Source organism: Amblyomma maculatum, chromosome 8 (genome assembly GCF_055883805.1).
Source record: "Amblyomma maculatum isolate TAMU_Amacu chromosome 8, ASM5588380v1, whole genome shotgun sequence".
Lineage (NCBI taxonomy): Eukaryota > Metazoa > Arthropoda > Arachnida > Ixodida > Ixodidae > Amblyomma > Amblyomma maculatum.
In genome coordinates this window covers 69,576,481-69,600,177 of record NC_139351.1, presented here as the reverse complement: position 1 = coordinate 69,600,177, position 23,697 = coordinate 69,576,481, and the positions used below count along the sequence as shown (strand labels likewise).

Genomic DNA, 23,697 nt, shown 5'->3' with positions numbered 1-23,697 from the left:
TTAGTAGAGACTGCGCCCTGCCAGCAAACCTGCTAGCGGGCAAGAGCGCCCGACACGGCTCGCGTACTGGCTGTAGTAGAGACTGCGCCCTGCCAGCAAACCTGCCAGCGGGGAAGAGCGCCCGACACGGCTCGCGTACTGGGCGTAGTAGAGACTGCGCCCTGCCAGCAAACCTGCCAGCGGGCAAGAGCGCCCGACACGGCTCGCGTACTGGCCGTAGTAGAGACTGCGCCCTGCCAGCAAACCTGCCAGCGGGGAAGAGCGCCCGACACGGCTCGCGTACTGGACGTAGTAGAGACTGCGCCCTGCCAGCAAACCTGCCAGCGGAGAAGAGCGCTCGACACGGCTCGCGTACTGGCCGTAGTAGAGACTGCGCCCTGCCAGCAAACCTGCCAGCGGGGAAGAGCGCCCGACACGGCTCGCGTACTGGACGTAGTAGAGACTGCGCCCTGCCAGCAAACCTGACAGCGGGGAAGAGCGCCCGACACGGCTCACGTACTGGCCGTAGTAGAGACTGCGCCCTGCCAGCAAACCTGCCAGCGGGGAAGAGCGCCCGACACGGCTCGCGTACTGGCCGTAGTAACGCCAATACATCGCATCAAGCGTGGCGAAGAACGGGCGAGCAACGAGCCCTGCTGCACAACGAAAAATAAAAATGACCCATCGAGAAAACGAAATTTCCCTAGATTATATTAAAAATCTCTTTTCCCCTAAACAATGTTTAATTTCTCTAGATCTAGGGAAAATCATCAAAACTTTGTCTCGGGCCTTCTATACTTCTTCAGCATTCGAACAGCCAGTGCAAAATTAGGCAGTGGATCTCGATATCACAGTCTCCTAGCAGCCCCTTTCGCTAGCTATTAATGTTTCCATAGGCGTGCATCATACTCTGCCTCTTGACGGACTCATTTCTGGTAGCTAGATTTACTAGTCATAGCCTTTAATTCGCCCCACCTGTCAAATATAGGTTTAAAACAGACTGCTTCCGGCTGATGTCATTCTACTTCGTAGGTTATTCTTATTAACACTTAGGAATTCCCTAAATTTTATGCAGCCAATGCGACGGCCCCTGTTCAGCTAACCAAAAACGGAGACCACCCAGAAATTACTTTCAAGTTGCAAGCAAATTAACCACCCTGAAAGGATGTTATTACAAGGACATAAGTTACAGTTATACATAAGTTAAAGTCGCCTCTCAGATCCTAAAATAGGATCAAGAGGTGAAATAATATGATGGGTACGATGCTACAACTATTTAGTCCATTTCTGAGAGCTCAAGGCCAAGGTTCGAATTTTTTTTCTTGGGTATATAGGTATCATGGTGTAATAATTTGTGAACTGCTTGGTCTTCGTATGTCCATACAAGGCGAAAATGAACCTGAAATAAAATACTCGAGAATCAATGCTAAATATTTATTGAAAATAGGTTTGTGGCCACTATATATAGAAAACAGCCTCTCGTGGAAAGGAAGGTCATATCATGCGGCATTTTAAATTGAATGTCATTCACCTTCTGACTCTGCTGCTCTAGCTCCGGCATGTTACTTCCTGGTTGTTTAGGTAAGATAACGATATCTGTTGATAAGTGTTGATGATTTGAACGCCTAAATTGTTTCTGGTGATGAATCATTTATTTTAACGTATGCTACTCAATTTAGGCTTGACCTAAACAGGCTGGGATATGACTACACTGCTAGAGTGTTGCACATTGCTTCCCAGTGGCTGCATTACAATTGTCTCGAAATTTCTTTAAAATTATTGCACTAAAAATGTGTATGGCCAAACGTGGAGCCGTTTTGATTTTTCTTTCCAGGTTGTGATGTGGTGCAGCTGTAAAATGAGTTGTGTGTTTTGTGGAAATTGAAAACTATTATCCGGAGCAATTCTGGTCCACTATAGGCCAAGGTAAATATGTAATAAACGAAAATATGAATGATATGGTGCCCAATAAAAATTAAGTTTCTGCATACTTACACGTAAAGAAAGAGGACGAATGCAACGTTACAGTATCTTGGTAAAACAGTCCTCATAGCTTGTAACTAAAGTTAGTCAGCCGGAGTTCAACAAATCAATCTGGTTGGATTGTGAGGTTTCACGTCCCAAAGCAACTCAAGCTATGAGAGACACCAACAAATCAATCTATATATAATATTCCTGTCCTTTATATGAATCTGAAAGAATCATACCCAATTGAAATTCTCCGGATTAAAACATAAAATAGTACAGAGAAAGTGCGAAAAATGGCTCATATGTACAAAAACAATTTTCAGCGCACATGATGTCTAAAAGTCACGAAGACTGACGTCAAGCAAAACAGTGCGCAATTTCTCTCCATAAATATGGGAATTCATACGCAATATTAAAATAATTCTTTGAGGCTGTATATAAGTGCATGTGACATTTAATGTTCAGTCCGTGAAAAGCGCAACCCAGCGAGCAGCTACGAGATGTGATACCTTTCCTGACATTTGATATCAAAATTGAATCTCTAATGGCGTTTTCCAACATGTTGGAGTCACTGCTTAAGAAATGTAATTGCAAATCGACCTCAAGTAAACCTCCACGTTTAAGGACTACCAAGAAATGTATCAGGGAAAGGACAATCGATGAATATAATAATTGAGATGAGCACAAGATGTGCCGCAATGACAATCCCATACATTGAAAAACATAATTTAAATTGCGGTTTGCTCTTTGGTTGGGATGTGTGGTTAGGGGTTTCCAATGTCGCGAAGCAGGTCGAGAAATCAGGGGCACATTAGTGGGGGCTATGGAGTATTTGGAGCCTCTAGATCTTTTATGAGCGCTGATATTGTGGACCACAATGGATCACTCCGGTAAATTCCAGTCAGAAGCGCGAATGAACATACTTTCTTAAGAAAGACCAAGTATGCACCACTAGGACTTTGCCACACTGTAGTTATTCTAAAACCGGCTCTTCCTTTAACATTCAGCTATTTACAGAATATATATTCTAAATGAAGCGAAATTTATTTTAAAGTTATTTTCACCGCTTAGGACGTGTCCAAACTCCATATTTTTCAATCAGCATAATATTTGAAACTATTATAGTTATATTTAAATATTTCCTAGAATATTCCTTCAGTATAAGAAGCGCAGGCGGTAATTAAATATTACCAATGTTTCTCTCAAATTATGCAACTCTCAAAACGTTAGATTGCTACTTTTAAGGGGTAATGGGAGACGTGCGGTTCAGACAGCTGCCAATTTTTCGTACTGAAGGTAAATAAAAGCAAGAGGTAAAATATAAGTTTATTATTGATTTTAAGGTAATAAATGTTTATTGAGAAGTTACAGATAAAAACAGCAGACTAAACAGAGCGCATGTTACTGTGTGCGTATAATATTTCGCCCTTAAAACAAAGGCTGCCAACGAATCATCTACTCCTGGAGTTTATTTACCTTAAAATATTATTCTAGTATCGGCTCAGACGGCTCATCTTGTGACGGTGAGGTACCACCTCTGTCACGTGGTCACTGTGCAATGATAGTTTAAATTACCTTTTAAGCCGATAAACTGGTGGACAACATAAGCACATAGAGGTGAACTCCTGGCTGGTGTATTAGGATATATTATGTTGCTTTTGAAAATGACATATTATCCCACAACAAATATTTAGGGAAGTAAATATTTAGCTGTTTCTATTATATAATTTCTGCAGCGAAAGAATGATGTTTCCCAGGTTACATAGGCAACACCACTACTAACCACACTAACCGCAGATACACGGCAGTTCTTAAAAATCATTTTGCATTAATTTAAACATCTGGTACACTCGTACGTTATTCATTTAGCCCTCCACACTGTACGCATTTTTAATTGCAAACCATCGCCTCAACCAAACTCCTTTCTAACAATACATAATTTTTGAAATGAAACAAAAGAATGGTAACGAAGAGGTGTTTTATCATATTCATATTTGGTATAATAATTGCAGGAAAGAGACAACGGTCCTATTCACACTAGGTCTAAACTGCATTAGTGGTCAGCTTGGCTATGTAAGGGAAGAAGCAGAAAATACGACACCATCTTCCAACCCAATGAGAAGCATCGGTTAGTCTAATAATCAATGTTCGCCAAACATAACCTCAACGTCCCTGCCGTGCCTAGTGAAGAATAATGAAATGTTTTGTGGGCAAAATAGCCTTTCGGCCTGCCATGTTAATGTTTCTAGACATACAAGATATTGTAGGCAACCGTTCGCCTGTGAACTCTTCAATACGCAACCTAGACGAATTTCAAACTCATCGTTGATGTAAAGACACCGAATTCATGTCACTTCATTGAGGACATCAATTTCATGATAAATATTTCGACATAACTTATATATGCCCAAAATATATTCTTAGAACAATTGAAGGCGAACATTTCAGTTAAGAGGAACGAACGGGAGAGCCGCCAAAATGCTTAGGTCAATTGCGGTGCGAAGGAGGCTTTTCGGCACATACCTTCTGATTTCAAGCAGCCTTTGAACCAATAATGCCTGCTACTGCTTGACCAGCTTTCTTCGGTGATGCCGTTCTTCACCTTTGGAGATTAGTCAGGATATGAACTTGTAAGCACAAGCTATAGACTTAGAGCTATTGAAGGCCTCAAGCTACGCTTTGCTCTTCCCAGATGTATTACGCATCCTGGATTGCTATTACGACGGCCCAATGACTGAGCTTCGAATCATTTAATGGGAATTAAGCCAGCGTTGTAGTGGGGGCGTTTGTACCTATTTGCGATAGAAGCCTAAAAGTTCAAAGCCCTTAATATTGAAGCAGCAGCCAAAAGCTGCTTCCACCCGCTACTTTGAGATTCCTAATGTGCGTCCTCTTGGAAAAGTAGGATTTTGTGTACAGCCCTAATATGCAACACGTATTCGGAATTGCTGCAATGCACAAATGTTTTGCTTCGCTACCAACCAAACCATTTAGGCAGTGTAGGTTGCTTGAATCAAAGCTAAAATCCGCCGCGTGGATTGATTGTCGTTTTCTTGCCAAATGCATGGAGATTGTTTCAGCGTTCTTCTGTAGCATACATTTGATAGGCCTTTGTGTGCCCACGGTCAGGGCCGCGATATTTGAGACGAGTTTGTGCTCATCAAAGCTTAATTTATCTCAGAAAGTCTGCCCTGTTGCTCCTGTCTCTCCCCGTCGATTGCAGTGCAGGAATGACAGTAAAGCTTGCAAATAAGCCGCGAATTTTCGACATTGTGGGGGCTCTACAGATTTGCATGTCTGCGGCGGCTTACAGTCGTTACTGTGGTAGTCCCACCGCTGATGACACTCGCTGTTCATTGCTTTCAGTTGAACAGAGTGTCGTTGAGACTGCTCAGTATAACAACCACTCCGGAGCTTATGTCTATGCAAAATGAGTCGGCAGAGTCATTGTCACGCAGGTTTTGCTGGCACAGCAGGTTATGACATAGCAGGCATTGCATTCTGATATGTTTTGTCTTGAGAAGGTGCTTAATGGGATAGTTACTCTATCAATTGAAGCTTCATTCGCAGAATTTCGTCTGTTTCCTGGTTCTCTGCTCTTCTCGACTTTAATGGCCTACTAGTAGTGTCAATGAGGACTCTATACCCAGACTCCCACTCTTGTCTCTTCACATGTGATGATACAGGGTTCCTGGAATTTCGACCCTACTAAAGTTTGGTATTTTTGTAACCAGATTACGTCCTTCCCAAAAGCACCGCGCTCCTTGCTCTGACTGAAACTTGCGAAATCCGGCGCTAAATAAGAAATGTTCCTGTATTTTACCGCTTATGACCTATGTTTTTAAAAGTATTTGTTCGCTGTATTCCCCCGTGATTGCTATCTGAAGGTGATGGTTCCTTTTATCACATTGTTAATTTTACAGCTACTCCTTCACTTCGCTTTGGACTTTCGCTATATCTCGTGCGAAGCATTTGACTGAAAACTTGAAAATGTATTTCCAAGATACCCAGCTGTTAAATTGCCATACATGCGCTGGAACTTCCACAGATTCCTCTCAGAGCTGGTGCAAAATTAGAAATACTTATTCTTCGGTGGGAATTGTTCTGGAGGTGAGCTTTTTGTGTTCAAGATTACATCCCAAAATGTACTCCTGAAAATATTTTAAATTGGTTTGGATCATTACTAATGGTCACAGCAAGGCTCCTCAGGGAAGTATATATGACTAAATTTCAGATTTACCACCACTTGACTGTTCAAGACTATGTCCTCTCAGGTACGTAATCTTATGTTTTTGCTCATTTGGGCAAGAATTGCTTTTGAGCGGATTGCAGCGCTTTGCAATAAACTTTCAATATTGTGACCAATTTCCTGACGAATTCATCTTGCACTGGCTGTGCTGCCCTCTTCGTAGTTTGTAATACTACACTATGCCCCGCTTTCAAATACACTTCACTGCCCTAGACTCATTCTTGCTGTAATAGAATATGATCCTTCTTTCTTTAAATATTCGTTATTGTATGAGGGCGCTATGATGCTTTCGTGCTGCAGAATTGCTTGTCTGAACTTTTCATCTTTGCTATTTTTAATCTGCCATCACTGTATCAAAGCCTTGCATGTCATGTGGTTACCATAAATCTATATATAGTGACATTCCATTTCTTCCATCGTGCGCTTCCAAGAAATTGTTTCGATAATCTCGGCACTTCTCTAGATATGTGTTCATATCCAGGTCTCTTTTTTGAGCCCAATAGCCAACGTATGGATCAGTTATAGTGTATATTATTGCGACGGGAGAACATTTTTGAGCTGCAATGCCGTCAGTTTTATATCGAATATATTCTTTGCTCCAATGCTATACCCACCACCAGAACATTTTCGCCACAGCTTTTCTTACGGACACTTCTTCCTAATTCATAATTCATACATTGTGCAGCTATTAGCAGCACAAATAATTCCTTGAATCCTCACAAACAGGTTTATACTATGTACGCTTGAAGCTTTTTTATTGAAGTGGATGACAATATGAGGCAAAATAAAGAGGTTGATGTAAATGCGATTCAGTTTTTATTCTATGAAAACAGTCTGTGCTATGTTCCTCACGTAGCAAAACCCATTATGCATCACATCATCCACGTCACTAAAGCCAACTATTTTCAATTTTTTATTAAGCCTTGATATATCTTGCTTTCGTGTGGACGGGATATAACAATGCAAGGATGCTGAGATCGAAGCATTTAGGGCACCTGATTTCACATTCAGTTGTTGCGCTGTTTTTGTTTCATCCCCATGTCGTCACCTGTTTTACTGGAGTTAACCTTGACGGCAATATGAAGCTGCTAGATAGTTTTATAGTCAGCCATCGGAGTTGGTAGAAGAGCAAGATGGGCCTCGGTCTGCATCGCCACTGAAATCTACATCTTGACCAATTGGTGTACATGCATGCCTGCTAGTTTGTTTATTTGACGGCAATAAAAAGCAATGTTTTGTCTTCAAATGTACCTTGGTATCAGCGTAACTTGTGCTTGTTCACTGAAACAATCTCAGCATATTTTCTATTTTAACAGCAGCCACCAGCTTCATCGTGAAGTTTCAGTTTCACTTGAAAAAAGCCATTAGACGCATTTTTGGCCCTAATACTTTAATAAGTGCGGACTAAAGCAAGATCATCTACGCTCTTTCCTCTCATATGTGATAAGGCTTGCGTGCAATTTTGAAACGGTCTGTGGTGACGGTCCCAAAGTATATAGCATCTGCACTGGAATTTCTGAGCTCGCAAAGCAAGGACCCATATACCATTATCATGCACTCTTAGCTTTTACGATTTGCATTGGCTGATGATTTAATTGATATGTCAGTGATATTTATTTATTTATTTATTTACAGACAAACTGCGGACCGTGGTTAGGTCCAAGCAGGTAGGGAACTATACATAGCAAAGAAACAATCAGATAAAATTATAGAAAAGGAAGCAATATAGAGCATAAACGCACTTGCAACATAGAGTTTGCAATGTATTAAACCAAGACACTTGCAAAGAACTTTGAGGTGTAAGGCAAAAAAAAAAGCAGCATCTTTGAGCAGCATCTCTTGCGTAAATGCTAACGTCGCCCTTTAGTGTCCTTAAACCTAATGTTCTTTTTCCTCACTTTGTTGCAGAGCAGGTGACTTTCACCTGAAGGAGGACTTGAAAGTGCCATGGATTACGGCCACTCGATGCAATATCCGTGCTTCTCCTGCATATCTACGAAGCAAAACAACTGTGTACCCACCATGATGCCCATTGGTTAAGAACTGTAGGTGATTAAGCACTCACACACGTTGCTCATTGGCGTGCATCTGAAGCTACAGTAATTGTGCTGTTTACTATGCTTCTGGCGTAACGCAAGCGCAATTTAGTAATAATGAGATCACATGACTTGCTAATAGGTACGGGTACTGGAATAGCCTATCTTTGCAACGCATTTGACACGTGAACGTGCAATTGGAGTTATAAAAGTCACAGCTTCGTTCATTCAATATCAGTAATCTAGCAGTGGTACTATTCTGTAAATGGAGATGCCGACGTATTGTGCTTCAGTACAAGCCCCGATCTTTTTAACCACAAGGAAAAAATCAGCAACCAAAAATGTGCTTACCTCGCAACGGATACGTCTTGAGAAGAGCTCCTGTTAAATGTTCCAGAACATTGCAGGGGGGTGGGCTCATTCGTACCTTGTTTATAGCATGTGGCTTCAAGAACATCAGCTGTTTAGTCCACGGTTAGCTGGGTACAACTATTTCAAAGCCCATAGCTTTGGATAATAATTTTGGATAAGACTTGCTCCTGCAAATTTCATGTTCCGCCCTTATTTGGTGCAATGCAATGTACGCAGTGTCTGGTGAGGATCTATTGACTTTGTGCTGAACTTTCAAATGTATTCTACCTGCTTCAATTTGGACCCTTCCTCTAATTTCGAGACTCAAGATTCATCTGGTATGATATTTTAAAGCTTTTTCAGTCCTAAACTTACTGCACTGTTCTGCTGGTGTCTTTGTCTCTCCCAAATGAACTCAGGAATATCTCTTAAAAAGGGAAATGTTTGGTGAACATTCACGATTAGAAACAGTGCACACTAGGACATTAGACAACAAGAAGGAAGCACTGTAGCGCTCAATAATGTGCGAAGGTGTCAGAAAATATATAAAGTGACCACCTGTGCATATTTATACCCCAGTCACATGGGCGAGTTTCGTTACACTTTCATGAAGTGCACTTACATAGGAAGAAAGACGCTTTCGCTGCTCGCTGTCACACGGCAAAATCAAGTGTCATTTTGCAATGACGGCAGTGCCTAACTTGGTTTTTTCTTCAATAGGGAGGTCTATAGATCGGACTCACGAATGTTGTCAGTTATCCCACCGCAGTTCTTAAACGATATCACTGTCACTATGGTCAGCACGAGAAAGGGACCTTACAGAAACGTAGCAATTTTCAGCGCTGTGCGACACAAACCAACTTGTCAATATGGCGTTTATTTCACGTTGCGTTCAGGGAGTGGGGCTTCACATCATTGTTGAACTGGAACGAAATTTGCGTATAAGATAGTGTTGAGAAGATTCTCTTCAAACTGGTTTTTTTCTGTTTATTTAAATGAAACGTTTCAATTTTCGAAAACCTTTATGCTAACGATGACAGGTGAGAAATTCCGTAAATAGATTTGCAATTTTCCGTGAGCACCGCACCTGTAGATAACGACGTTGAGCAGGCGCCTTCTGCTGACTTCCCTTTCTTTAAGGGATAAGTCATACCTCAAGGCAGATAAACACTGCTTAAATCTTCTGATGTGTAGTGGGCGGACCAGTTTGCTAATTGTTTTGTGTGTATATGATCAAAAATGTTCATTTCACAAAGGCCCTAATTTCTATTCTTTAATGACACTGTTGGCTAAGGCTGCGGCCCAGGTACGCTGATTGCGGCCAGCAACAACCGGTATCTGATTTCCCATTTCCACGAATAAATGAGACGATAGACCATACAGAATAGAAATAATCTAGTATCTTGGCACAGGAAGGCGCCGCGCACGCTGGTATTCTATCTGCGTGTGCTTAAAGCCGACACCGGTTATTTATCAACATTGCGCTCAGTGCACTACAACCTTTCGGGCCGCTATACCCAACAAGAGTGTCTTAGCATGCTTTCACTGTGAATAGCCCTGGTTCACAGCGCAACATTGGTGTGTTACCTCTAGTCCGGGCAATAGACGAAAGCTTATTGCATATATTGCATTAACGTTCAGCTAGTTATGAACACATTTATTGAAAGCAAAAGAATTCATTACAAGAAAAGAATTCGGAACAACCGTTATCAAAAGCCAATAGGTCAAGATTTGGTTCAAAAAGGCAAAGTATACAGAATTTCCTCCATGTCGCATACCTATAGAAGGCCTAACAGTAGCAAAGAAATAACATGCAGATGCTGCGAAAAATGCTAAACATCAAACCAGTAGCAAATTAATACAAATTAGAAAATTGTGCTACGGCTGGCGGCAATAAAGAAAGGTATCAGAGCAGGAGCGGCATTCATATAATAAAATAAAAGCATTCGCATCAGAAGCAATACCCATCATCAAAAATACAGAGGATGATAGGCAGGCAGTAAGTAATATACATTGTAAAAGAGTAATTTTTGGCTGAAAAGGGCATCGATGAAATAGAACTATTAAACAACGCAGAAGTACTTATTCCACATTTGACCCTCATGGTACTCAAGGCGACCCTGGCCATAGTTTTTGTGAGACGAACGAACCAGAAATTTTCCCGGCGTTGAGGAGGACTATTAATTGGTACTGTGTGGGACGTGTTTGAAGGGAAAAATGATGCACCGGACAGGCCGTTTAGTACGAGTAGTTCAACGCGCAGTTTTGTAGCTGTAAATCGGGCACTAGTTGGTTAGTGGAAAAGAACTGTGAGTGGGGTTAAACGGCGCTGGGGAAGTCATCATTTTGAATGCTCGCTTTTTTAGTCGTAAAAGTTCCAATGCAAATTATAACATTAAATTCCTGTGATTATATGCAGTCAGTTATTTGCTGTTAGTGTGTAGATTTGAATCGTCACCGAGATTTAACCAGATCATAAGATTTGTTGCACAATTTCTTAATGTTCATTTTCCAATTTGATTCAGCGCCTGATATTACAACTAAGTACTGAATAGTTTTAAGATCTGCAATGTTGTAAACTCCAGTCAATGTAGCTGAAGAGCTGTCTGATATCTTTTTAAGAGGATGTAAGTATACCATACTTAGTTTTGGCTTTATTCAAAGTGAGGTTGTTTGTTGAAAACCATTTATTGAATTTCTGAAATCCTGAATTTAGAATGTGTATTGAAATTCAATGATATCACCGGTAACTAACAATGAACTATCGTCGGCGTACGTGATGGCACGTGTAAGGTTAGCTGTTTATGCAATCCGCAAGAAGTATGGGTCCTATTAATGCGCCCTGCGGACCCCCTACAGAAATCGAACTCGAAGTTGACGTGTGCTCGTCAATAATAACAGACTGTCGAAAGGCTTTTACAGAATGCTTGTGATAAATCTCAACACATATCGTTCTAGTTACTTGCATAAATTCTGCTGCGCCTAACCACGTGTTGTCGCGTCGCGAAATTTAAGCATAAACATGCGCGATGCACAGGCGCTCCACTCGTTCCTTTAATGGTCGTTGATGGTCAAGAGGTCCTTGGGGTAGGAAGAGTGCAGTCCTGCTGACGCTGGACGCCGTCTATCGCCGTTCCATGGCCGCTTACTAGTAACGGTCCCTGTTCTTCCCAAAGCCTGGTTTGGAGAGGACAAAAGACGGCACGCTTTTAAAGAAGGCACCGGGAGAAGCTTATTACCAGGGCTCAAAAAAAGGAAACACTTTCGCGTCCTGTCTCAATTTCTATGCTCATTGCGCTGCGCGAGCACAGATGTATTGAATCACACTGGATCTGATTCGATTGGGCAAGGCGTTGTACGGTCCGGAGCAATCCGACACCTGTCTATAGACTCGGAATCAAATAGGCAATCGAAGAAGTAGGGCGCTTCAGATACTACAGGTTTCTACGTCACAATAGTAGATACTGCGTCATACACTCCCTCATAAAGCTGCTGATGTGATGAAGGGCATCCGAATTATAACAGTAAATGTCAGCAGAAAATTGTTCTTTAAAGAAACTTTTGCGTCTGTCTGCGTAGGCGACTACGTAGGCGACTTCTTTTACTCTGAATTCTTTTGCTCTTTTAACCAGTGCTCCTGCTCTCTTTTCCCTTCTCTCCTTGTTGTATTCTGGGTGCATATTGCGGGGGAGAGGAGGTATGATGTTCTCACGACATTGTGGTGGTAGGGCAACTTTGTCGGCTGAATTGCCTGGTGACGTAATCAATAGTCCTGACGTTATGACCCGATGTAACGTCATTATACCTGCCGGTTATTAGACATGGCTGGATGTGACGTCATGATGCCGCCACATCTGGTCATGCTGTCACTGCCGATGGCGTGATCAAGTGATGATGTTGTAGCCAGTCGTAATATTTCATAACTATTTAGTGATGATTAATGGCTAATTAAAACTAGTTAGTGACTGTTTAATCTTTAGATTGTACTGGTTGGTGGCTAGTTGGCCATTAGTTAGTACTGGTTAGTGACTAGTTAAGCGACGTCGAGCGCAACGATGATGGATGGATGGATGACAACTTTTATTGTCTACCTTAAATGGAGGCCCCTTAGTCCCCACCCCCGGCACGCAGGCCTAGAGGAGGGCGGCTGGAGCCTCCGAACAGGCGGTGTGACGACATGCCAAACGGCGGCGCCGGCTCCGCGCCGAGCGCGCGGCGTCCGCCAGCTACGCCGGTTGCTAGGCAACGACTCAAGGTTATTCTGTTCCTCCTCTGAGCACCGCCAGGCAAAATCGCAACTTTCTGGCCAATGTAGCTTCCGCTACAAAAATAGGAGGGGCTACTTCACTTACTGATCGTAAACAAAAACAGTTTGGTTCTTTCCATAAAATTAGGTTTTAGGCAATTTCCTGCACAACATTACGCAACCGTTAATCGACAGGATTTATAAACCTTCCCTAATGGGTACAATGTGCGCCTGGAATGAACCTAGGAATTGGAATTTCTCAATTTGGAAACCTTGTTTTGTCGAACCAAAAAATGTCCTAGTTAGGCCTTCAAAAATCATCATCATCATCATCAGCCTGATTATACCCACTGCACGGCGAAGGCCTCTCCCATATTTCTCCACTTAACCCGGTTCTGTGCTAGCTGCATCCGCTTGACCCCTGCGAACTTCTTAATCTCATCCGCCCACCTAACTTTCTGCCGCCCCCTGCTACGCTTTCCTTCCCTTGGAATCCAGTTTGTTACCCTCAGCGACCATCGGTTATCCTCTCTTCGCACTACATGTCCTGCCCATGTCCATTTCTTCTTCTTAATTTCCACTAGAATGTCGGTCGGAGGCCTTCGAACACGGCTGCTCATTTCACGTATCAAGCCACACCTTTCACACACCAGTACAATTTGCGCCGTAGACAAGTAGGGTCGAGTGCACATGGGAAGAGGGTCCAGCGCTACTACCGCGCGTTTTTATTTAAAAGTACAGCAGTTAATTACTATTCATGCTTCATGCGTTTAACAAGAAAGTGCACTAGACCGTGATCCTATAAGGGTTTACTACGCCTGACTTCCCAGAGCAGTGGGCTTATAACACAGCGAAACACTCACATGCGCGCCGTCCTTACCTGGGATGTTCATCCCTGCAATGGCCACAATGACGACGATTAGCACGAACAAGAACAGGAGGATTAGGAGCATGACCAACGACCGCTCGGGGAGCAGAGACATGCTATTGTCCGGGCTGCAAAGGCAAGCATAGTGATTGCAGTAAATGCTGCAATATTTCTTATAAAAGCGAATATATAGTCGTAATAAACTTTCAGACCAGGTCGTTTTGAACTTGACACAAGTGCGAAAAGGTGCTTAGTAAATTCGGGATTTGTAAGTTTCTGCTACGTAATTAAAAATTAGATATCGCTGAGGTGCACAAAGTGAAAATGTAGATCGCGGTGGGAGCAGGCAACGCAAGATACCATCGATTAATGCTACATGATTCTTTTTTTAATATTTTATGTTGAGCTTATTGTGTATTCGTTCATTTTCGAACTCATTTTTATGGTTTGTGTCCCGATTATGCCCACATTGTGTGCAAACATGCTGATAAAGTTTGTTTTGTAAATCGCCATTTTATTATATATTTTCTTAATCCCCCTACTTCAATACCCTCAATCGGGGCTGCTATTTGTACAAATAGGTGAATAATGAAACAATTATTTAAATAAATAGATATATAGGAATAAGTGTGCCCATGCTTTCGTACTTGAGATGCTGAAACCAAGCTTCGAGGTAAATCTGCTGTTTGAAATGAATTTAAATCAGTGTGACGACGAAATTATGTCGCCAAAGCACATATAAAAAACGCTTCAAATAGAAGTCAAAAGGAAATTGAAATTGAAGAAACAATCGAAAATAATGAACGGAAATGAAGAGTATTGGGTCTAAAAATAACTGATCGATTTTCCGTGATTACGCAGAAGGTAATACGAAGAAAGTGATCTGTCTGATATCGTTACCGGAAGATACAAAACACGCAGTCAGAAACAGGGCGCACTGTCCGGACGGCACTAAAAAGGAATACTTTTTCTACAAAATTAGAGCGAAACTGTGACAAAGGTTAGCAATTTTCAATAACAACGTATCCTGTGGCAGCTCACATTTCAACGCGTCACCCAAAAACAACATGAAAATCCTAAAGAATGTGTATTGTTTGCGAATAAGTGCTACATTGGCCACGGTGATCACCTTTTCACGTTATTGCATTCTGACGTTTTCTTGACAATGCTTTGAACCACAGAAAAGCAAACTATGCAACAAGATGGTAAGGCTGCAGTTGAAATTATTCACTAAAAGTGTGTGTTTAGAAAACGTTTTATTAGACACTATACATTAACCCGTGCGATGACGAATGACTAAAATTGAAAACGTACACAGGTAACAACAAGAGACACTGTACATAACATACCGTATACGTCAAGTAAATACAGCAAAATTCACTAATAAATACCGAAAATAAATAATATTTCACTGATCGTAATGATATGAACAATTTTGAATGACATGATAAATTAAATTTTATACAGTGTAGAATGGTTTAACAACAAATATAGGTACGAACATATACCGCAATCCCATGCACGGTGTGTATTACACATGTGTTTTTGGGATATATACAGCAGTGAACTGACAGATACATGCATTATATTAGTAGTACCAAGGTTGACTAACAGCCACCCGGATACGTCCATTCGACACGTAAACAAAAGGACAAGAACATTGGCGAAGGAAGTCTCGCTCGCCACGGTAGAAAAGTTTCTCAGCCAGAAAACTTACTATCTCATTTCGCATACGCGCCAGGACGGGGAAAAGCGCATGTCGGCGCCGGCTTGAGGCGACAGCCTCACAACGGTTGCGTCATAACGCGAAAGCGCCAGCTACAGTCAGCAATCATGCAAAGCGACCGCGAAGACATTACCATTTATCTGAAATCGATTGATGGAAAGACTCCTGAAACCAGTATGGTAACCTCTAGTGCGCGTGTATTGAAATGTATTGCGAATGAATGCTGATCGTTTTGGACCATTAAAAGAAACACAAGAAGAGAAACATAGGCTTTGAAGCTGACAGCGAATATGCGGTAAACTAAGACTCGATGTCCAAAGCTATCTCCAAGACCTCATCTTCCACGCGTTTTTATTGATAGCGTTCAATGATAAACGCTGGGGCCACACACAGATCTCACATTACTAGGCCAGTCACTTACCAGGGCGTACAAACCTTACCAAAGTCAAATTTCCTCTGGAGCCGGTCACAATAAATTATTACGAAGTAACGCAAGCTTCACTTGCAACATAAAAAGGTTGTATTGACAGAAAAAGCCATGCGAGCGAGCAAACTTGCCACCCTTGGACTGAAGCTGAGTGAAGTGGCTGGAGCTGGTTTCATCAGACAAACAGCAAGTTGAAAGTACAAAGGGTTGTAGCACCCCGCGTAGATGACATGAAATGAAGCAAGGAAGTCGTGTGCCAAGTAAGCACGACGCCTGGCTTCCTTGAGGCAAACAAGCGTCAAATACGGGCTAGGCATTTAAAGCACGCGCCGAAGCGTCGGGTGGGAAGAGATAGGCCATACTATCATTAGTGTCCTCTGTTATGCTTTCTTTCTCTAGGAATCCAGTTTGTAGCCCTAAGCGGCCATCGGTTATCCTTCTTCGCGCTCCTTCGGTTATCCTTCGAACAATGAGCCTGTCTATGCCCATTTCCTTCTTCTTGATTTCCACGAAAATGTCAGTGACTTGAGTTATTTCTCTTACCCACTCTGCACGCTACCTATCTCTTAATGTAACTACTACCATTTTTCGTTTCATAGCCTTCTGCGTTGTCCTTAACTTAAGTAGAACTCTCTTGGTCAGCCTTTACGTTTCAGCCCCATAGGTGAGTACAAATAAGATGCTACTGTTGTATACTTTCCTCTTGAGCGAAACAGGTAAGCTGCTAGGCATAACCGGCGAGGGCTTGCCAAATGCGCTCCATCCCAATCTTATCCTTCTTGTTATTTCCTTTTCATGGTCCGGATCTGCGGTTACTACCTGGCCTAAGTAGACATATTCGCCTACTACTTCTAGTGCTTCGCTACATAACGTAAACTGATGTTCCTTCCCTAGCAGGGGGTGGCAGAAAGTTAGGTGCACGGATGAGAATAAGAAGTTCGCAGGGGTTGTGTGGATGCAGCTAGCACATGGGTTAATTGGAGGAATATGGGAGAGGCCTTCGATCTGCAGTGGGTATAGTCAGGCTGAGGATAATGATCATTAGTGGGCGAACCAGTCCCTGACGCTAGATTACATAGGAAAATGAACAGCATGCTACAACACAACGTCTGCTCTATGTTGAAATTGAAACTCATCTGCCGTAAACAGATACGAGAAACCAAGTTAAAGACGTGTGCGAAAGATAAAGAAAATGGGATGCTGGTCACTATCAGGAGCTAAGTGTAGGTTCTCACTCAGACAGTAATTGCAGCTGAAGCACTGCGCCAAGTTGCTGTCGGCATCGCGCAGCTCGTCTGAAAAGCACCAAACAAGGTTTCGTAATTTGCATCAAAACCTAGATGAATATACTAGCATTAGCATATGAACTGAACGCTTACAAGAACTACGCTGGGGTAAACAAACACCAGTAACAAGGTCGGGGATAGGTTCATACCGCGGTAACGCGTCCGACAAGCACCAAACGCTAAATCATCGTGTCAGTATTTAAAAGTCTACAAGTCTATTCTATGAGCCGATGGTAGCCGCGCGGTACGCAATGGTTAACCTTCCTTCCGCGAAATTTTGAGCTTGTGTTCCTCTCCTAAGTTGTAGATCAACTATCAGCAAAAATGCGGAGATAGAGAAGAATAATTCGGGAAATGAGAGCTCACTGACCGGCCTCTCGGAGGCGGCGAAAAAGACGAGAATCGGCGAATGGGGGACCGCCATGGCGGTGGATACCGGGCGGCCATCCAGGGACTGACCGGGCGCATCGGACCATACGGCGTACGCGGCAGGTAGCAGCGGCTGCCCATGACCATGGGTGAACGCATCATGGCGACCGGAGGAGCCCGCATGCCCGGGGACATCATGCCCGGAGGTGACATAAGCCGTGGTGCGGAAACCGGGGACATGGCGGCCGAAATGGGCCCGCTTGGCTAGAGGCACAAGGATGGTGTGATGATGAGAAACGTTTATTTTTTTTTAGGCATGGAGTTTGGCCTGGATACGGATTACATAATCTCTCTCGATTTCTAGGGCATGGCAAACGACAAAAAGAAAGCCATGCTACGGCGGTTATTCCTTTCCTTATAGTCTTGATAGTAATACTCCAGATATGCACTAAGCAGACATGCAGATATACACGAGTCGTGAAAAGCACTGAACCAGAAAACGCGCAGCTGCAACCTTGCGCGCTGCAGTTGCGCAGGGGTTTAATTTACAAGGGTTCACTTCAGTCACGTTGCGTGCAAAAGCGCGAAAGCACTGCTCGTTCGGTGCCTAGTTCCTTTATGAGGTCGTTTTTTTTTTGTTGCCCTACATCTACAAAGGGTTTACTTTTAATGTTCTTTAATTACAATGCGCTGCCTTCCAAGTGGAGAATTACAGGCTAATTTGAGGCTTGAGGATAATTGTCGGCTCCCTGGTGAGCCCAGCGAGAGACTGCTGTAATGCACTGTTTTGTGCCAACCTCGCTAGTCGGCACCACGTGTCTCAAGGGAAATTGATTGTTTTTTTTATTGTTTGGAGTTTCGCTTGTTGAGATTTTGAAACGCTTTAATAGCCCTTCGTAGCCTATACCAACACTTACTGCCGCTGTGCGAACTCCGACATCCTTACGATAGACAAGGAAAATTACGAACTGTTACTCACAAAGGTAGCTTACTGTAGTTGTTACCGCGCTCGGCTTTGAACCGGAAGAATGGTGGTTAGATGTCCGGCCTAGACACTTATTTTTTCTGATGGATGACAGTTCGTGCGTAAGTGCTCTGCCAACCCACTCTGTTCACGCGGCGTAATTCCCTCGTTTCAACGGTAGGGTCCCACAAACTCTTCTCCTGACTAGTTATCTCAGAAACGGCGATTGGTGCTGAGAGCACTCTTAACGCAGCCTAAAGGTAACCTACACTCACTGAAGCCAGGATTACGTTGAAGGTAATTGTATAGTGTAACCGTTGCCTTACCGTCACCTCCTGGCTCTGCTAAAAATTAAAAAAAAAACATGACCTAATAGCCTAAAGGGCAACACACCCCAGGAAAAATGTTAGTAATGTATTTGAATATTGCGAATTGTAAAAAAAAAAATCAGAAACGGTTGCAATAGATTTTAAGTAGGAACGACAACAATGGCGGGCTTTAAATGCGCTCTCATTCGTTTGGAAATAGTTCCGCTATTTTTCTCCGTGTGACCTTGCTCAGAGGACCTTAACGTTGAGAGAATGGAATCACGCAGTGACACGCTCTGTTCCCGCCACACATCAAGCAATAAGTGCTTTCTTTTAAAAAGGCTCACCTATGAAATTACGAAAAACTGCCATGTATTACCCTCTTCTAAAGCACGCTGCAATTTTAAAGCTAGAGCAATAAACATACGTTTCTACCGAAAAGTCGACATTAATGTTCTTTCCTCGAAGCTCAGGTGTCCACAGAACAAGTGTGACAAATATTGCGCCTTTCCTTTCCTATGAACCAATTGAAAACGAAGAAGCCACATTAGGTTGTGTGATGTCAGCTTGAACAACTTTGAAGGTCAAAGACGCATACCGCACATTTACTTTCTTATAAACCTATGTGTAATATAAAAGAAAAATATAAAAGCGATAAGTAGTAGGTGTCCGCAATTTCTTGGCGTCCACTCAAAACTATAAGGATCGTCCTTCCTATCCCCAATACCTAATTTAACCACATTTACGAGCCGTCAGCGTCACGGACGTTCGTTTTCACTCTGAAAAACCTTCAAGGTAAATGCCAAATAGTGCGCCTTTCCATTCTTATAAACAAATGTACAATACAGAAGAAAAGATATGAATCGACCTGGTTAGGTGTGGGTTTCCACAATTCCGTGGAGTCCGCTCAAAAGCATTATATGGAACTATTTTTCAAAACCTAATTTAAATTAAAATTATGAAAAAAAAACGCTAATTGAAAAGCGGGACTTAAAGAGGCTATCCGTGCCGCCCTCAGCTTTCGCTCCACTAGGTTGAAGCCATGCTTAAACCTCATCTCTCTACTCGTCAGGGAGTGTTTTATGGGTAATTATTCACAAGCCGTGTTAGCATTCGATGCTATGAAGTAAACCACATCTCCCAAATAATAGCTCCCCATCATGGCGCATAAAACTATGAACGCGTCTTTACTGCTTACACTTACACTTTAATTGAAATAGCGAATGTGTTTAGGGGGGCATCGATTCGCTAAATATTATTCCGCGAGAGCCATGGGCCTCTCTCATATGCGACCAGCGTGAAAATAATGCTTGTGTTAGAACTAAAATGTTCCTTACGCATGCGTTTCTCTTTATCATTAATGACGCTCACCTAGCGTAGCCACGACGTGGTGGTGCAGTGGTTAGGCCGCTCGAATCCTGTGTCCAAGGACACGGAAACCCATCACCGTTGCAGCGGCCGTTATCCAGACGTGGGGAAAAGCACGGCGTGCGTATGCTGTTTGGTATCAGTGCGCGTTAAAGATCCTTAAGTGGTCGAAATTTCTGGAGCCCTGATAGCCTTAGTCTCTTTAGGACCTTCAACCTCATAAACCAAATCAACCAAATATACTGGTGTAGTGTGCATTCTAGATTGACGTCTCAGACATATGTAGTCAGTAATTCATAAAAAATGACTACTCCCTCTGCGTTCATGGATAACCAGAGCCACTGAACGAAGAACAGTGCGCTTCAAGCATAGCCGCCCCACCTACACCTATTTAAAACTCCCACTCTAATTTAAGCTTATAATTTGCATCAAGCCCTGCTTCCATTCCTCTTTTACTAGTACCTTTGGGAGGGGTGACATACGAGCCATGCGCGTTTTTGTAATGGAGTAGGCAAGATGGGGGCTTGAATGAGAACAATGTGTTTATTTTAGCTGCAGACCTCAGCCAAGTAAATGGAAACCTTATCCAGTATAGTGAGCTTGTGGCTGCGTTATCAAAAGTCCACAGGAGTGCTACTCACCACAATGACATGCATTTGCAATGCCAACGAGTGAACGAAGTATTTTGGCATTCGGTGCTCACATGAGCTGCGCTGCTTGCACACGCCTTAGCGCTGAAGGCCACGCCTTTCTGAGAAGTGTTAATCTTTCAGGTCAACGTTTTCCAGCAGCGATGTTGGTTTAAAGTAAAACATTTGCTTTTACTCATGCATGGCTAAATTTACAAACCTTTATCTCAAGACTGTATCTGCTGTGAGAAATATTTTGTTCATCTGTCATCGACACCGTGGACAGTCTCGAAAACCACGCCCTTTTTTTAATGATTAAGTGGTTAAAGCGCCCCTCATCCAGATAGCCTTCAATTCATATGCTCGCCCCTAGACTCACACGACCACTGTATATGCTGTCTTAAAATGCGAAATGGGCTATCAATTTTCATATTTCTGCACTTTATACTTGTGCAGAATAACTGCACTTATTTTTTTGTCTATTGAACGTTGGCACTAGCTACAGGGATCACACTGTATCTACAGATAAAAGCGTTTGCTGAGCCACTATTGAAATGTATTTTTGGTTAAAGGAATGCGCAATATCTGCCGGACTTTCCACCATTATACGCCTACATTTATCTGCCATATCTGAGGTATCTATATTGTCGGCTGGAATGCTTATCGAAAACTAACATCCATCTTGACTGGAAGAGCAAGATGATGCTGGAAGGAAGCAGGATGGTATGACACCACAAGACAATTGTTCGGGAGAATTTTTACAAGGAATCAGGTGCGTGGTTTCGCTCGGACGACTTTATCTCAATTTGTGCTAAGGCGACGGCTTGGCGACCGAATGAGCTGTGTACACATCACGGAAAGATGTACTCTCAGGCTGTCCTTTTCTGCATAATAAGCGATCCAGTTGGTACAACTTCTCTGTCTACTGCGGTCGGTACTATGCCATCTAAGCACTTGCTCACGCATTCGGGCCATCGTTAAGTATTGTCATTCCCTCTCAACGGAACTCTGACGACCTCGCGAACAACATGCTTATACGAAGTGAGACGCAATAGGACTTCCTTTATACCATCAATTACTAGCAAATAATCTTAGTTCATGACCGGGTAGGCCTGGAAAACAAACGATAGTTAGCTCTGAATGTGCATAAATTTTATTTGCCTGAGTATATCCCAAAATAAAACCCCATGAGCGGCGCTTTTTATTTCCGGAAAGCTAACAGACCAATTTCTTTAAAAAATGTCTTGCCGCGAACAGAAACGACGGACAAGCAAATACACAACACAAGCGCTCCTCGTCCGTCGTCTCCGTTTGTGATGTATATTTTATTAGGATGAACGTAACAACTATCTCAACTTGCCATCCTACTGCATGCTGGAACATATCCGGAAAGCGGCGGCCGCTTTCGGTGGAGGCGAAAGGCGTGAAGCTCGTTTAGTGGGCGACGTGGATACATGTTAAAGATACCTAGGTGGTCGTAATTTCCGCAGTTCTCTACTATGTTGTCGATGATAGCCTTAGCCGCTTGCAGATGCTAAGCTAAATATTTATATATACACGGAACTCACTCTCAATGCTGGACGCTGGAGACGCTCGAAACGCTCGGCCTGCTGGTCCGAACGCTCAATACTCTCCGAAGACTGCATCTTCCGGATAACCTCGTAAATGACTCGTTCGGTGGATGACACCACATTGTCGTCCAAGGGCATCTGGTTCTGCATGGCGATATTGCGCATTTGCTGCGTCAGTGGTGTAGTCATGGTCGGTGCGTTGCGCACTTGCAGATCGGACTGCTGCAGACGGCTCGGCATCTTTAGATCCTCTTGTGTCCGCAAGGAAGCTCGCCGGCCCTGCAGCCGTTGTGGCATGTCGTATCCACTGGATCGAGCTCCGACCAGCGCCGAAGAGCCACCAACCCCAGCGGTTGGCGGACCGCCCTCAGTCAGGTTAACAACGACAGTGGTAGGAGGTAGCACGATGGCTCTCCGAGACTCCTGTTGCGGAACCGGTTCCGCCGGTGGCATGTCCTGGTAGTCGTAGAAAGACGCTTCCTGGCGATTGGACATGTTACCACCATCATCGAAGTACATCATCTGCATCTGCATCTGACTCATGCTCGGTCGGTCCAATTGGTCACGCCTCGAGTGATGCCTTTCTTCGTAGTACTCGTCATAGGGCGGTGGGCGCGGTGGTCGAGGAGGCGGTACATTCACATAGTACTTCTGACCGCCAGACGGTGCACCAGCTTGTCTCTCATTTATGCTCGTTCCGGACCTCCGTTCGTACATCTGCACCTCGACGTAGTTCCGGCCTTCCTGTTCGTCCTCATACGAATCATTGTAGAACCGCTCGGCGTACACTGGAGCTGTCTCGGCCATTGCCCTGAGCATCGTTTCTGAAGGTGGCGGAGCCTTGTATGGACCCATCTGCTTCTTCACTACCTTTTCGATTGATTTCTGCTTGTGTTCCTCGGGCATCTCGAAAGCTTGGCTCTTTTCGGGTTTATCGATCTTCTCCTTGGAGGCATCCGCTTTCTTGTCGGGCTTGGGCGAACCCTTGGAGGAAGCTTTGCTAGGGCTCTTGGTGCTTTTAGGGCTCTTTTCTTTGCTTTTCTTGTCCTTGCCACCCTTGTCATCTTTGCCGCACTTGGTATCGTCCTTGCCAGCTTTCTTGTCCTTTCCTCCTTTCTTCTCGCCATCGTCCTCCTCCTCGGGCATGGTCACGGCTAGTAGTTGACACTCCGCGACTTAAAAAAGCCTGAAAAATTGAGCGCGTGTAAAGTACTGAAGGAAAATGTTTAGGGCAATATATAAGTACAATAACGCTCTGCTGTTAGCAATTGTGAACGACTACAGTATCACAGACCTCTGCCTGAAGGCAAACTCTGCCAGAATGATAGGTTCCCAAGCAGCACATGCCGGTA

The 23,697-nt window shown here is 43.4% G+C and overlaps 1 protein-coding gene across 1 annotated transcript; it reads right to left on the bottom strand.

The window, feature by feature from the left end:
* LOC146181418 (uncharacterized) lies at positions 1-23,491 on the bottom strand. Its single transcript, XM_084575787.1, has 4 exons — positions 22,343-23,491; positions 17,507-17,769; positions 13,710-13,825; positions 1-533 (listed from the first exon to the last, which is right to left on the bottom strand). Exons 1-4 carry the CDS (start codon positions 23,489-23,491, stop codon positions 1-3), a joined length of 2,061 nt encoding a protein of 686 aa, XP_084431913.1.
* Between the last annotated feature and the right edge of the window lie 206 nt (positions 23,492-23,697).